Source organism: Equus przewalskii, chromosome 13 (assembly GCF_037783145.1).
Source record: "Equus przewalskii isolate Varuska chromosome 13, EquPr2, whole genome shotgun sequence".
Classification (NCBI taxonomy): domain Eukaryota; kingdom Metazoa; phylum Chordata; class Mammalia; order Perissodactyla; family Equidae; genus Equus; species Equus przewalskii.
The window spans coordinates 26,820,446-26,836,275 of record NC_091843.1 but is presented as its reverse complement, the minus strand read 5'-3'; the positions used below and the strand labels follow the sequence as shown (position 1 = coordinate 26,836,275).

The following is a 15,830-nucleotide window of genomic DNA, read 5'->3' as shown; positions in this document are numbered from 1 at the left end:
CCCCTCCTCAGAGAAGTTGGGGCCTAGGGGTGGCTGGGAGGGGTTCTTGGTAATAGAAGCACTTCTTGGTAATGGAAGCTTCTTGGTAATAGAAGGACTCAGTTTCCCTGAATCACGAATGATGTTGATGCTGATGATGACCCTGCTCTGACCGTAATTCACAAGGGCTCTCAGGAAGGGCAGAGTCGCATCTCTTAGAACCACGTGTAGAAGCACGGTTCTAAGGTTAGAGGATGGTGGAAATGGAGTGTGGTCAAAATCAGCCTTGAAAAGCCCTTAAAAGCCCATAAAGTACAGTATCGTGTCACAGCTCTAACTGCGGCCGGCCAGTTTTTCCTCCAGCCTTGGAACCAATCACTGCTTCTTCAGCGAAGCCCCAAAGCAAATTGGTGGTTTGTCTCTCAGGACCAGGTTGTAGGAAGAACACGAATTTCCCTGCTTTGACTGGAAGTGTGTTGGTTAAAGGAACACGTGATGCGCCTCCCTCAGGCCCCCTCTGGTGTGAGCCTCTCACCAGCCCCACAAACAACCATCATTGTCCCCTAGCACAGATGACAGAAATGGTGACCTAGGTCCCCAAGGGAGGGAACCGTGGGGCCCGGATGCAAACCCACGGCTTCGTGACTTGAGGTCCAGTTTACTCCTAGTAAAAACATCACAGGCCCCCCAGAGCAACATGGTGCAGGCTGGGTTCCACAGATCCTGGGCACGGCCCCCTGGGTTACTCTTGTCCTCCAGCCACACTTCCTGCTTCTTCACCCCAAGGAAATGAAGGAGGCTGAGCCCCAGAGAGTCAGTCTGGCCAGGAATAGCCTTTGAGCTTCTCTTCATCCACACCCAGGCCACCCTGGGACATCACTCAGGGTCTGTCCTGTGCTGCAGGAAGCAGCCACACTTTCTTCAGCTGCGCCCATGGGAAAGCCCTGCAGAGACCAGCCAGAGCCCACCGTGCCATGAGATGTCCTTGCCCTCGGACAGCCTCTACCTCCTGGCCTGACCCGGAGAGGAGCCAGACTAGAGCTTCGTCCCAAGACCCGGCCTGAGGGAGGCCCTGACCTCACACCCCGTGGCTCTTCGCCTTTACCAGGACCACACCCGAGAGTCAAGCAGACTGGGGCAGCCCTCCCTCCGCCCCCTCCTCCTCCGGTGACCTGGGCCACAGCCCACCAGCGCTTGTGCCTCTGCCCTATCCCCCAAATATGATTTTCCCCAGGAACCCCGCACCCCCAGTGTCTACACCCTAGGGCCAGAGAAGGGCCCAGGTGCCCCAAAACAGGCCGCCCCACACTGCATATCCCCCCATTACCCTTTCAAACTGGGGAAGAGGAGGTTTGACTTATGGGCACCCCAAAACAGCAGGTGAGCCAAAACTCAATTCTAGATTCCATGACAGGATTTGGGATGGGCACGTGTTAACTTTATAAATCGGGTTGGCTTTAAACCTGTGGTTTCCAAATATCTTCCTGCTCAAACTTTGTTTTCAAGAGACATCTCACCCAAAAGTCCAGTATATGAAACAGAAAAGATAATAAGACTGACGAGCACCTCCTGAGCATGGCCCGCACGCCAGCACAGCGCTATGCACTCAGCACACTTGGTCTCAGGTCACGCTCACAAACAGCCCTGGAAGAGGGGAACCTCTTTTGCTCCCATTGCTTGAATGAGGAAGCACAGGCTCAGGGCAGTCACATAGCCAGCCGAGGTCTCCAGCTGCTCAGCCCGCCCCAGCTCGCGGAACCACTGCCACGGCGGTTACATCAAGCTGCCCTGGTGGAAGTGGGCACAAGAAGCCCACAGCCTCCTCTGCTCATACTCCCCCTTTCTAATTGCACCCTATCTGCCACCACGGGTGCCTCCCCAGAACCTTTGGGGTCCAAGGAGTTCAGTTTGAAAACCGCTGACTTGGGCTGATAACCGAATAATTCTCTATTGCTCACGGACCCAAGATGAGGAGAGAAATGATTAGAGAGGGTTTGTTGCTTTTTTTTTTTTTTGCTTGTCTGTTTTTAAAGCTGAAATCTTAGAAATCATGGAGTCCACACCCCTCCCGCCTCACCCATTGTACCTATGGGGAAACTCAAGCCCCCAGAGGGCTAAGAACAGAGAGGAGGCCCAACTCCTGGCCTCGGATAGCCAGCCCAGATTCCCACCCACGCAGACCCTGGCAGACCAAAGCCAGCGGCCTGAGACTGTAAATGCCACTACAAACGAAGCCATGAAGCCACCAGCCCACCTAGCTGGCTGTGTTTGGACAGCGTCCCACACCTTCCAGTGTGCTGGGCACAGCCCAGCCCTGGGGCCCTGAAAAAGGCAGGGTCTCAAGAGAGGAGAACCCACAAGGCGAGCCAGTGGCAGGGGAGAAGGGAGCTGCAGAGAGCAGGGGACCAGGCCCCAGAGAGCAGAGGGAGAAGAGAGAGGAGGGAAGGAGGGGTCAGGGGGGTGTGGAGGGAAGTAGCTCGGGCATCAGAGGTGGGGTCAGAGGGCAGGCCTGGGGAGGAGGGGATTCTTGGCACTGAACCAGCAGGCCTCGGTTTGGGGGCGGGGTACCTCTGGATCCCAAAGCCGAGAGGAATGGCTGTCCATCCTCCGCAGACTTTGTGGGTTGGACTGGGGTGCACATTGGGTCAGGGGTCCACTCCAGCCAGGCCACACTCGGGAAGGAGGAGGTCACCCCTCACGATTATGTCTGTCCCTTCCTTGCATCCTCTCGCTCACAAGTCCTCCAGTCCCGGAGAACCACAGAAACCGCCTTCGGACCTGCCCCTTTCTTTGTGCCCACCCCAACCCCAGGCCACCTGCCTCTCCCACCCTCTTTCAAGCCTCCCCCTCCCCAACCTGCCCCCACCAATCCTGGTGAGTGGGTGGGCACCGAAGCCAGGTCTCTCTGTCTGGGGATCGCCCGGCTGCACGGGTGACCACATCTGCCCAGATCACCACCAGCAAGGCCTGCATCGTGCCCCAGCCCTGAAAGCCGGGCCCTGCTGGCGGAAACACAGCCAGAGGCAGGCCCTGCTGGGCTCCCAGGGGGCTTACCTTCACACCATCGTTCTTCTTGTTTCCTCCACTCTTCCCTCCTGCGGAGGAGAGAAAGTAGAGGGTTACCAATACCAGGCAGGGCACCAGGGCCCACAGGGCGAGGAAGAGCAGCATCCACGGGCAGCCGAAGGGCACGGAGCCGGCTCAGCGATCGGGGGAGCCCTCCTCCTCCTGCTCCTCCTTCCTCCACAGCAAGCCGGTGCCCACTAGGTGGGCCTGGGCTCCCCCAGTTCTCAGCAATCTCAAATGTGACCCTCTGGCCCCATGGGTTGAGGGAGGTGCCCAACGCGTCCCAGAACCATGGGGTTGCTGTTTCAGCCTGGGGATTCCCTCTGGAACCCAGTCACCACCCGTGCTGGTGGTAGCCAACCCAGAGGCCCAGCTGCCTGGCCCGGGGCTGGACGCTCCCTCCCCACCCCAGCCCATTCTAATTTTAGCCCCACGCTGCTGCAGAGGTCATGTGTCAGCCCTGCCTACTCACTCTGGACAGCTGCGAGCTGCGTTTTGCCGGTGACAAGAAGCAGATGCCCCCCTCTGGGGCCCATCTTTGCCAGAACACCCATCCCCTGCAGAGGCCTCCCCACCCTCAAACTCTGGAGCCCCATGCTGGGGCTGGCTGTGTCCCTGGTGGCCAGGAAAAGCAGAGCAACAGCTCTCAGAGAGACCCCACTTCTGTCATTCCCCTTTCCCTCCCTCCTCACCTCCTGGCCAGAGCCCTTAGAGAGGGCATCAGCCAGGAAATGGCATGAATACCCAGCCCTGCCCAGCCTGGCATCCAGCGGCTCCAGACCTCAAGCAAATGCCTTAAGTTAAATGAGACAGAGTCTCTATAAAGTGCTTAGCACCACACTTGCCCTCTACGACGTAGATGCTCAGGAAATGGTGGCCACTGTAAGTCCTTCTCCTGGTGGCCTGGAGAGGGTGAGTGTGGAGGAGGGGCAGTACAGGACATCGATGCCCCAGAGGCTCAGAGGGATGGGGCTTGTGGCTGCTTCAGCTTCCCGGTCACGCTCACATTTCCACCTATGACCCCATCCAGGCTTTCGTCCAAAGTTTTCTTCTTGCAAAGTGAGCGTGGGGGGGTGGGTACCTCTGGATCCCAAAGCCCAGAGGAATGGCTGTCCATTCGCCAAGGGCTTTGTGGCTGGACTAGGGTGCACAGCAGGACAGGGGCATGCTTGCCCCTCGTGCCTCGAAGGGGCCCCTCTCAGCGCCAGCCCCCTACAGCAGGACTGTGGGTCTCTTGAGGCCACATATTCTGATTTTCAGGAGAAGACAGAAATCTTGGCTTGTCTATGAAATCTCCTGGTTTTTAAGTGCTGGAAAGTCTTTCCAGAAATATTTTTTAAAATACCACTGGCTCCGCAAGTACATCGGGAGACGGGAACTGACCCCTGCGCACCATTTTATGAGCTCTGGGCTAGAGTTCTCTAGGGGTGCTTCAGTTGTTAAAAAAAGACTCTGACTGTCTGGGTGGCTCATCTTTCAGTTTGAAGAACTGCGGGATCCTTGTCTGGGGAGAGAGTGCGAAGGCAGTTCAAGGCCGTGGAGAATGCCCAAATCTGAAGTTCTAGGGTTTTCCCACCTCTGGGTCTCATTAGTCCAGCTGGTTAAACGGGCTGGTGGACCCTCTGAGAGAAGCCAGGACTGTAGCTCCCCAGAGCCGACCCCTAGCTGTGGGGCCGGCCACGTGTCCACAGCAGCCCTCTCTGGCTGGCCCCAGCCCCGGTCAGGAGGCCCCTCAGGTGAGTTTTGCTGTATCTGCTGGGCTGCCTGTCAGCCACCCTGGGCGGCCCAGAGCCGAGCCTCTAGTGGGGCTGACCCCAGCATGCTCCATCCTGCCAAGGGGAGCTTCTCCCTGAGCTCTGACACCAATCCCTTCCCATCCTCTCTTCAGGACTACATGCTGCAAGTCGCCGGGCCCTCCTTGCCTTGACCAGCCTGGCTTTGGCCGAGGCCAACGGCTCCTGCCCTGGCCTCCCCGGTGACCCAGCTGGTTAAGGGCGCTTGCTCTGGGGTTGCTCAAACCCAGCTGAGAGCACAGGCTCCGCCGCCCTCCGGCAGTGCGGCCTGGGGCCAGTCAGTCCCTGCCCTGAGCTTCCGTTCCCTCATCCAGAAAATGGGCATGGCCAGAGCCCCCACCGCCTTGTCACGAAGGCCACCTGAGCAAAAGCACGGGAACCACTCAGCACAGGGCTCCAGTAACGGTGGGAAATGGGCCTATTGCTACTCCCTGGGCCTGGCTCAGTCCCTCCGGACCTGTACCCCAGCATTCGGGAGGCCTTCCCCTCCAGCCGGCCCAGCCGGAGAACCCCAGCAGGGCTGTGAAGTGGGGGAGACAGACCAAACCTCTAACCCTTCCTGGTGGGCCCTTGGCTTGCTGATCTTTCACCTTTCGCCACTTCTGGGTGCAGGTTTGTGTCAGGAGAGATAAGCCCTCAGTGACGGGATCTTCTGCGGCCCCCATTCTCCCCAGGCTCCTGGTCTGAGGGTACCCAGATATCTGACACAGCAATGTCCCCACCTCCTGCAGGATGCTTTTGGGACTTTGAGATCCCACCACCTACCAGAGAAGTTCCTGGTGGCCAGCATAGTGGTGAGGATGGCCCCCTGCAACAGAGAAGCGGAGGGAGGGTGGGGGAGAGGAGGCCGGAGGTGACCGGGGAGAGGAGAGACAGAGAAATGGGAGGGGAGTGGGCAAGGAGAGGCAGGGGCTCCAGTCAGACACAAAGCCAAGGCCTTCTGTGCCCGCTCCTCCATTTGTCCCTCAACCCACAGCCCAGGGACCACCCCTGCCTCCCTGGAGAAGTGGGGGTGAGATAGGTCTTAGCTGGCACAGCTCCGGGGACAGGGCCATCCTATGAACAGATATTAATAGGTTCCACTGGTCTGGCCAGAGCTGGTGGAAGGGCTTGGGGACACCTGTCAGCGGGGGCTCCTAAAGGCCAAGGAAGTTTCCTGCCTGGGCAAGGACAGTAGACCCTGCGCCCCCGCGGCCCCTCCCCCTCTCTGCCCTCTGCCCCAGGCCCCCAGCTCCAACACTAGTTCATCCCTCCGTGGTTCCTGGGCTCAGGATCCTGGAGGATTAACATGGAAAAACTCTCTTCTGTCAACAAGGGGCTAGGGGACATGCCCTTCTGGTGCTGAGGCTGTCTAATTTGGATGCTCTCTGAATCTGACGGTCCATTATTTTTTAGAATCCCTGATTCCAACATTTTGAGACTTCCTCCATGACAGCTCCCACTGAGGGGTAGAGTTGGGACTCAGTTCTCTTGGCAACAGGCTGGCCACCGTCCCCTTGGCCCATGTCTCCATCCTGAGCCACCACGCCAGGCCCAGGAGCAGTGGATGAGGAGTTACTGAACGAGCCAGGGCCTCAGCATCCGTCACTCAGCATGCTGATGGCTTCTCTGTTCTGACCGGCTGGAGCTGCTTGGCTGCTCTTTCTACCTGCTCACGGGGTCCCTGGCAAGGCCTAGGTCAGGAGCTGTTAGGGCCCCGAGAACACATAGGACCTGCTGAGAGGCCAGCAGCTCAGGGCCCACCTGGGTCCCACTGTGGCTTCCTCAGGGCCGTGACCCCATCCGGGTCTCTTGGTCATTCCTCTCCAGGGCTCAGCAGCTGGGGCCTCCACCCCACCATGGTGTCCTGCCCAGTCACACATCACCCCCTGAACCCTCTGCCCAGCCACGCCAAAACACTTGCAGTCCCCTGCAGGGTCAGGCTCACGCTTGCAGACTTCTGCACAGGCTTTTCTCCATCTGGAACATCTGCCCGCTGACCCTACACTGCAAATACCTGCTTCTCCTTCAGGGTTTCGGCTTAAATGCCATTTGCCCACGAAGGCTTCCGAGATCCCTCCCTGGTCCTTCCAGACCTGGTTCACAGCCCTGCCATGTGCTCCCACAGCCTCCAGGCGTGCGGTCACAAACACTCACCACTGCCCCGTAATGTCCTGGTTATTGTCTGTCCTCTCCACTGCTCGCTGCCCAGCCCAGACAGTAGGGGGGCAACAAACGCTTGTTGACTCAGTGAAGGAAAGAGCTAGTAAGCAGGGCTCTTGGCCGCTGTGGAGACGCAGGCCAAGCTACTCCCGCGTCCCGGGGGCGTGGAGGGCGAGGACCTGTTACCTTCAGTTTTCTCCTGGCGTTGAACTTCTTCAGGCAGTCCACGGTCTCCTGTCTGTGCATGCAGGAGGCCACGGTGGACCGGTGCTGGAGGAAGAGGGGGAGCGGCCAGTGAGCCGACGGCAGGCCTACCCAAGGACCCCTCACAGGGCGTCTCGTGAATGTGATTGGCATCTTGGGGGGAACAATTCCCCCTCATTGTTCCAGGGGATGTCGTCAACATTGCAGGTGATCAGCATTCCTGGCACCAGACATTCAATGCCAGTAGCACCCCTAGTCATGATGCCGACCCAGAACACCTCCCATTTCCACTGTCCCCTCAGAGCAACAGCAGGGTCAATATATCTCGGATTAAGCCCCCTTGGCCCCACGGGGGTCAGGAACAGGATTCCGTGCCGGCCTTAACCCTTAGGTCTGGAGGGCTCTGGGAAGGGCCTGGCTGAGGCCAGCTCACCGAGATCCATGGGTGCTTGAGCGCCTCGGCGGCCGTGATACGTTTGGACGGGTTGATAGTCAGCATCTTATTGATCAGATCCTTGGCTTCTGGAGTGACGGTATCCCATTCTGGTGATGGGAACTGGAAGGGGCAGAGGGGCCAGGTTTGCCCAGCCTACGCCAGGCCACCCCTGCGATCCCCCAGCCCCTGACTGGCAGGGGAGCAGGCAGGGGTCCTACTGCCCATCCACTCGGGCATCCACAACCAGGAGGAGTTGGGGCAGGTCCCCTGATCCCAGGACAAACCAGAACACCAGCTGGAGGGAAAGGAGGCCTCCCTCTGCTATTCTGAAGCTGTGCCCTATCTGGAGGGCAGAGGGGCCAGTAGGTACAGCCCAGACTTCAGAATCAGAAGGCTGAGTTCGAGTCCTGGCTCTGCCTCCTGAGCCATGTGACCTTGGGCAAGCCACGTGACCCCTCGAGCTGTCCCTAGCGAAGAAGATTAAATGCGATATTAACCACGTGGCACACAGCTTGACAGTGTATAGAAAAGCAGTATAGCTTGGCAGTTAGAAGCAGGGACAGTGGAATCAGACTGCCTGGGTTCAAATCCTAGCTCCACCATTTCTCAGCTGTGTGATCCTGGCAGTCATGCAACCTCTCTGTGCCTCAGCTTCCCCGTCTGTAAATCAGGGATAACAACAGTACCTGCGTCATAGATTGGTGTGAGGATTAACTGTAATAATACATAGAAAGCATTTAGAAGAGTGCTATATAAGTGTCAGCTATTATTACTACTTGTAGATATTAAATATATCTGTGTAAATATAGAAGGGAAGAAAGAGAGAGAGAGAACCTGGCTCCTGGAGCCTGTGCCCCCAGCTCTCCCCCACTTTGGTGCCACTTCTGCCCTCTGGGGCCCCACGGGCTCAATCCCATCACTAAGAGGCCCCACCCGTTAGGCATGGCCAGCTCCTCGCCTGGCCCCAGTCAGTCCTCAAGCTCCCCCGTCAATCACCCCACAACTAGAGAGTGGCAGGGAGGCCTAAGTGGGCTGGGGGGGCAGGCGGGAAGCATCACCGGGTCTCTGACCTCACTGGGCATTGGCTTTCATGGGAAGGGGCCTGGGGATGACAGGGAGGCTGGAGACAGGAGAGACACTCACATCATAGGCTCCGGCTTTGATCTGTTGGTACAGACGGTGCTGGTCTTCATCCCAGAACGGGGGGTACCCAACCAGCAAGATGTACAGGATGACCCCTGGGGAGAGGACCAGGACATCCTTTAGCCTGCTGCGAGGAGGAGCAATGGGCGGGAGTGATGGGAAAGGAGAGAGAGGACACCAGAGCTGCAGGCGGCCGGGGGGATGAAGGGGCCTTGGGATGGACTCACCACAGGCCCACAGATCCACTGGCTTCCCGTAAGGGTCCTTCCGCAGCACTTCTGGGGAGAGGTATCCAGGTGTCCCTGCGAACCCTGCTCCCCAGACACACAGACAGGAAGACACACACACAGAGGGTGGTAAGTAACCTGGAGCAAGAACCTGCTGGAAGAGGGATATGGGTTGCCCTGGAGATGGGGAAACGCCCCGTCGCCCAGAGCGGGCCTGGTAAGCCAGTAACAGCGCTAGACCAGGGTGGACAAGCACCTAGTACACCTGTCACCACCCCCACTCCAGAACCATCAGCAGAAGCCACTGATCAGTCCCAGAGCTCTTCCCACCGAGTCCCAGCTCAGCATCACAAACTCTTAGCACAACCCTCCCAGCAGCCACTACCAAGCAATTGCTGGTGGACTCGATGAAACGTCCTCGCCGTGTCATTCCAGGCTGAGCTGAACCCTTGCCCACTCCACGCTCCTTGTAGGAGCTGGTCCTGGGGTGGCAGCTCTGTCCCTGACTCTGGCTTCGCCCTAAGTCCCTTGGGGAGGCCTCTTTTCCTTCTACGCCTCAGTTTCCTCATCTATCAAGGGTAGGGATTCCTATCTTACATACCTCCCAGTGTTGTTGTGAGAATCAACTGAAACAACAGATACTCAAAGTGCTTGAACAGGTAATCGTAAGAATAGTTCCTATGTACAGAGTGTGAGTGCTAAGCAGGGCTGCGCACTTTCTATGCCCGACCTCATTTAATCCTCACGCAGCCCTGAAGAGCATTCTTTCATTGTCTCCTTTTTTCCGAGGTGGAAATGAAGGCTCAGAGAGGCGAAATGCCTTTCCCAAAGTCACACAGCTCGTAAGCAGCAGAGTCGGGATGTGAACCCAGAGCTCTGGTTCTTAACCACTGATCAGTAGTGTCCACTAGAGTGTCCCCACGTGGTGGAAAGGAGTCAATGATGCCAAAATCTCAGCGCACACTGGGTCATCTGAGCTTCGGTCCTGGCTCTTCCCCTTTTAATCTCCCCAGATCTTTTCCAAGTTTTTTGGCCTCTGTTCCTCGTCTGTAAAATCAGGGTAATAATCTCCTTTGCCCAGGCTGTTAGGGGAACCCAAGGGAGCCCCTGGCCCACAGCGAGGGCATGTGTGCCTGTGAAGAAGCTGTGGGCTGTTTGAATGATAACCATGTCCCTGTGCCTGGCCCCTGGGAGATAGGATGGGCAATACCCACGGACCCAGAGGCTGGGTGGGGTGGGACTTCTGTTCCCTGAGCCCTGGCTGGTGCGACAGCTGTCTCCAGCCAGCCCCACCTTGGGCAGAGGGTTCCTAGAGACTGACATTTCCACACCAGACCGGCCCCCCATCCCCTGCCACCGGTGCCCCACTCACCGAACCACGCCTGCTGCTCCCCCTCCACCTCAATGGCCAGGCCAAAGTCCGCCAGCTTCACTGCGGCGCCCTTGAGCTTGGAGGCCAGCAACAGATTCTCCGGCTTCCCGGGACCAGAGAGAAGAGGGAAGAGGGGCGGGAGAGGGCCAGAGGACAGTGAGCAGGTTCAGAACCTCACGTCCAGCGGCTGGGGCTTCCAGGAGGAACAGCCACACCATCCAGAGGTGCCCTCCCCCACCTGCAGTCCCAACCACAGGACCCTGAGCCTCAGGCCCCAGAGAGGGGACCACCCCACTGCAAGTCCTCCGCCTTCTGCAACAGGAAGACCTTTCCTCCACCAGCCATCCCCTCCTTCCCTTCCCCTCAGGTCTGGGCTAGGGTTGAGGTGAGGGCGGGGGTGCGGGGACAGCCACCAACACAATAAGGAAAGAGAAACAACATTTACTGTGGACCTACTATGTGCCAGCCACTTGGCTAAGAGGTTTGCATACATCATCTCATCAGCCCTTTGGGGCAGGCACTATTATCCCCATTCTCCACAGTGGCCTTCTTACAGCCCCTGAAACAGTCATCCTTGTTCCCACCTCAGGGCCTTTGCACTTCCCATTCCCCCTGCCTGACTTGCTCTCCCTCTGAACTTCACAGGGCTGGCCCCTTCTCTTCATCTGGCTCTCACCTTCATGTCACCGCCTCCAAGAAGCCCTCTATGACTACTCTTTCTAAAGGAGGGGCCCCCAGGTATCCTCTGTCTTAGCTCTTTGTTACCTTCATAGATCTCATCACAATTTGTGATGTTTTTCCCCACTTGTCTGTGTGCTTGGTCATTATCTGTCACCTCTGCAAAATGTGAGTTTCTTATCTGTCCTGTCCACCACTGTATCACCAGCACCTAACACAGTGGGCAGCACATAGCAAGCACTTAATAGGTATTTGCTATATCTGTAAAGATGAGGAAACTGAGGCTCAGAGAGGTTAAGTGATTCGACCAAGATCACACAGCTGATAAGTGATAGAGCCAGAATCGAGGCAAAGTCTGGCTCCAGAACAGTGGTCTCAAGCACTCTAAGCTGAGAGATGGGGGGGCCTCGTACATGCCACGTGACCTCTGGTGCATCAAGGCTGCTGTCTTCTGCTGGGTCCAGAGGAGAGGAAATCCCCCTCCTTGAGTGTAGACTCTCCAGCTAGATAGCACAAGCTACTTCTGTGCTGTGGAACTTGAGCAAATTATTTCCCTTCCCTGAGCTTTAGTTTCCTCTCAGAAAAATGGGGATAATGCCTACCTCATGGGGTGTCATCCGGGTTAACTGGGATAATCCACGTAAAGCACTTTGTGGTGGCCTACGGCAAGCGCTTGAGACGCGTCCGTACTCATATTTTCTGCTCAGTGGCGGGGCTCCCAGTCTCTGAAGACAGCTGGTTTCCTCTGACCCCCTCCCCCACCGGGACTTTCAAGGGGTCCCGCACCTGACCTTTCACTGCCCAAAGTTAGGCAGGACGCAGACAAATATAGCTCTGTCTGCCCCTCGTCAAGGCCTCTTTTGTCCTCTGGGGACTGTGTTCCCAGCGTGTCCCGGGTCTCGGTCGCCGTCCTGCCCTGATTTGATGAATGTGCCACTAATGAATCTATCTGAAGTGGCCTGAATTGGTGCTGCCTCTCCTCCTTCCCCCTCCCGTGCAGCGGCCGCAGCTATAATGGGACAGGCCCTCAGGGAGAGCCGCCCTGCTGTCTGGCCAGAGACACTCTTCCAGCACACGCTCGCCTGGGGGTCTGGACTGACCCACTGGGGGCTCACCTGGGCTCAAGTGAGGAGCCACAGATGGCTGTGACAGTCAGAGGTGGGGAGGGGTTCTGGTCAGCGCATTGCACCCCAGAAAGGGACCTGGAAAATGAGGATGCCCAGGGGGGTGCCCAGGGTGAGGAGGGCCTGGACATGCCGTCCTGGGTGGGGATGGAGAACAGCCTGCAGAAGACTCAGGGGCTACGACAAGAGGCCCCAGGGCTGCTCTGAGGTGGATACTTGATCTGCGCGGCCCCAAAGGGTAGAACTGGGGTTCACAGGCAAAATCCCACAGCAGGACAGATGGAAGAAGCATTTCCCAGTGGTGCAAGGGGCCACCTCATCAGAAGTGAGTTCACAGTCACCGAAGGCCAAAAAGAAGAGGTTTGATGGACACCCAATAGGGTCACCTAGAAGGGGCTACTGTAGAAGCAGGAGCTGGACTGAGTGGCTTTTTAGCCCTAGGACACCCAGGGCATGGGATGTGGGGTCAGAAGTTCATGGCTCCAGTCTGAGCTCAAGCACGGCTGAACTGCATACTCTCAGGCAAATCCCTTGGACTCTTTAGGCCTTAGTTTCCTGCTCTGCAAAGTGGGGACGATGTTATGAGCTACCAGCGGCTGATGCCACGAGGCCCAGCAGAGGAGAGCCGAGAAGTCTGTGCTGACTGGGCAAAGCCATGCGTCTGGTGCCAGCCCCAGCCTGCCCATCTCCTTAGTCCTGACCATCTCCTTCTCCAGGGAGAGGAGGAAGGACGCCAAGGGCCTCAAGCCCTGTCTTTCCTCTCCTCCACCTGCCAGAGACCTGGAAACAAGAGTAACATCGCATCTGTGTACCAGGCACTGGTGTCTCCTCTGACATCCTCACCAACCCTGTGCCGACGTTGCTATGGCAACCCTCACTGTAAAGAAGCTGAGGCCGTGCAGCTAGAAAGCGGCCTAGCAGGGATCTGGACCATACCATAGCCAATCCTGGCAGTCTAACTGCGTCTCACCTGGCCAGGCACAAAGCATGTGCGGCTGGGAGTCGGGAGACCTGCGTCATGAGCCCAGATGCTCGACCTCCCTGAGCCCAGTTTCCGCATTGGAACAGTGGGGGAAATATTCCCCATCTAGCCCAACTCAGGGAAATTGAAGGGATTCTGGGAATACCGCTGGCTCTGCAGGCGGAGGGAAGGGCAGGGGCAGAGGGGCCAGCTCCCTGGTGAGCCGCACCCTCAGGCGAGTTGCTTACCTTCAGGTCCCGGTGCACCACCCCCATCTGGTGGCAATGCAACACAGCCTCCAGGATCTGCTGGATACAGTGACTGGGGAGAAAAAGGAAGGGGTCATGGTGTGAGGGGGGGTCCCCCCCCCCGGGAAGCCAGGCGAGATGCCCTGTCCTGGGACGCCACTGCCAGGTCACACCCGGCACTCACCTGGCATCCGCCTCGCTGTAATACTCCCGGGCCACGATGTCCTCAAACAGCTCCCCGCCAGTGACCCTGGGGAGACAGGCATGGAGTCACCCTCTCACAGAGGCCCCAGGCAGCTAAGGGCGAGGCCCAGGGACCTCAGAACCTCAGCCCCCAAACGAGGGACCCCAGGGGTCATGGGGGTGCCCCCTGCTACAACCCCTTCCTGGCTTCCAGCCCACCCTTCACTGACTTTCGTCCCCTCCATCCCGGCCCTTGTCCCCACCAGGCCCAGGCTGAAGTTGGGACTGGAGGTGGGATACCAGGAACCCATCACTAGGATTCAGTAGGCTCCTGGAGCCCAAGGGCTGGGCTGTTCTGTTTTTCAGCGGACTTTATCTTTAGAGTAGCTTTAGGGTCACAGCGAAATTGAGCAGAAGGTACAGAGACTTCCCATAGATCCCCTCGCTCTCCCATTATCAACATCCTAAGAGCCCAGAGGAGACCAGTGTCCTTGCTGAGCTTCTCTGCCCACTGAGGCCTATCATTCCATTATTGTTCCTCATTCAATCGACCGGCTTTAAAAAACTTTAAAACTCTTCCAAAAGGAAACTTTATACCCCTGCTAGAAATGGAACACGAGCATCACTGGCCACAAATAGAAACAAAACTAAATATATGACGGCGAAAGTTAAAAGTGTGTGTTGGTGTTTCAGGAAAACAGATGTGTGCTGCTCGGGTGGCAGGCTGACTGTGATTTGGGAAACTGTATCAAAAGAGGGGATTCAGCCCAGCCTGGGGGCAGCTGGGACCCCTCAGGCCAAGAGATCCAGAGAGGGCACCTGTGCTCAGGCTGCCCAGATACCCACAGGAAATCCCGGGGCAGGGTGGGGCGGCGGTGGGTGCCAAACTCACAGGTCGAAGATCAGGTAATGGTGGCCCTCCTCAGAGATGCTGTCGTGGAGCCGGACTGTGGGAAGGACCAGGCAGCCAGTTATGCCGGGCACACTGCTCCCCACCCGCACCCACCCTCCCAGCCCTCAGACAGCCAACACTGCAATTTCTCAGACAGTCACTGAGCACAAGCTAGGTACCAGGTGCTTTGACAAACGCAGGTGAACAGGGCTCACTGACCTTAAGCATCGCCAAAAGAGGCCTGGGCTTAAATACTACGGACCCCTGTTTTGGTCAAAGTTTGGCTCTCTCTCCTTTCCAACTCTCAGTTTCCTTGCTAGGCAGTCACGGAACGAGCCTGTGGCTCAAATCTCTGCCACTCGTTAGCTGTGTGACTTTGGGCAAGCTGCTACGCCTTTCTGAGCCTCTCTTTCCTTGCTTGCACAATGAGACTAAGACTCCTGGACTTGATGGCTTATTGTGAGAATTCCATGAGGCACACAGTGGGTGCTCACTCGATGCTGGCCCTGAGCTAACATCCCTGCTCTGCTTCTAGGTCTGAGGAGATAATAGAGCCCGTGAAGGCGGCAGTGACAGCGGTCCCTGAGTTCTGACGTGCTGAGAAACTGTCCTCTCTTCATACCTCATTTACCAAGAACAGAGGCAAGGCTCCCAGGAGCCCAGAGCTCCCCAAATCGCCCCTGAGCTGCTGAAAGGAAGGGCCTGAGGCCTGGGGCTGACTCTGGGGGCCCGCACGCTGCCAGCCAAGGGCAAGTTCTCCGAGGACAGGCTCACGTCCTCCTCTGCGCCACAAACTAAAAATGTCCACAGAGCGGGTGCTGGCCCAGAGAATTGTGACACATCGCACAATGGAAAATTACACAGCTGTTAAAATAATGCCGCCATTATGTATCCTCTGGTTTGCAACCCTCTCTCAATTACGTTGTTTGCTGAAGAAGCAAGTGCAAAACAGTGTACATGGTGCTTTTGAAAAAGGATGTATTTAAGCCTGTATGTGTCCTAAGTCTTTCTGGAAGGATACAGAGATGTGGGCATTGGGGGTGCCTTAGGGGAGGGGAATTGAGGGAGCAGCGGTCACGAATCTGTAAGACTTAGTTTTCACTGTCAACTCTAGTGACACCTGAATTTTTGCCATTTACATGTATTTCTGACTCAGCACTGAGTCCCTTAAATCACTTATGGCTCTCAAGTCTGCGCACAAAGTTTGGAGAAGTAGGCATCGAATAGAATACCCCAGAATCGGTGCCTACTGGGGAGGGGAGATGGGGACCAGAGATGGAGGAGGAAAGGCACACAAATTTAAATAAAAATTTTTCAAAATTCTTAAATGATTGATACTTATAAATAATGAGTGACAGATCTTTTAAATATATTTTAAAGTA

The 15,830-nt window shown here is 56.9% G+C and overlaps 1 protein-coding gene across 2 annotated transcripts in view; it reads right to left on the bottom strand.

The window, feature by feature from the left end:
• The window catches only part of CAMK2A (calcium/calmodulin dependent protein kinase II alpha), a 61,948-nt gene that overhangs the window by 19,432 nt on the left and 26,686 nt on the right, over window positions 1-15,830 (bottom strand). For both annotated transcript variants that reach the window (XM_008517250.2, XM_008517252.2), the window contains exons 4-13: window positions 14,449-14,503; window positions 13,558-13,623; window positions 13,374-13,446; window positions 10,363-10,465; window positions 8,991-9,074; window positions 8,764-8,858; window positions 7,618-7,740; window positions 7,167-7,250; window positions 5,604-5,646; window positions 3,034-3,074 (exon numbers count right to left, since the gene is read on the bottom strand). In XM_008517250.2, the coding sequence (XP_008515472.1) occupies window positions 3,034-3,074; window positions 5,604-5,646; window positions 7,167-7,250; window positions 7,618-7,740; window positions 8,764-8,858; window positions 8,991-9,074; window positions 10,363-10,465; window positions 13,374-13,446; window positions 13,558-13,623; window positions 14,449-14,503 (767 nt within the window). The remainder of the gene's footprint in view (window positions 1-3,033; window positions 3,075-5,603; window positions 5,647-7,166; window positions 7,251-7,617; window positions 7,741-8,763; window positions 8,859-8,990; window positions 9,075-10,362; window positions 10,466-13,373; window positions 13,447-13,557; window positions 13,624-14,448; window positions 14,504-15,830) is intronic.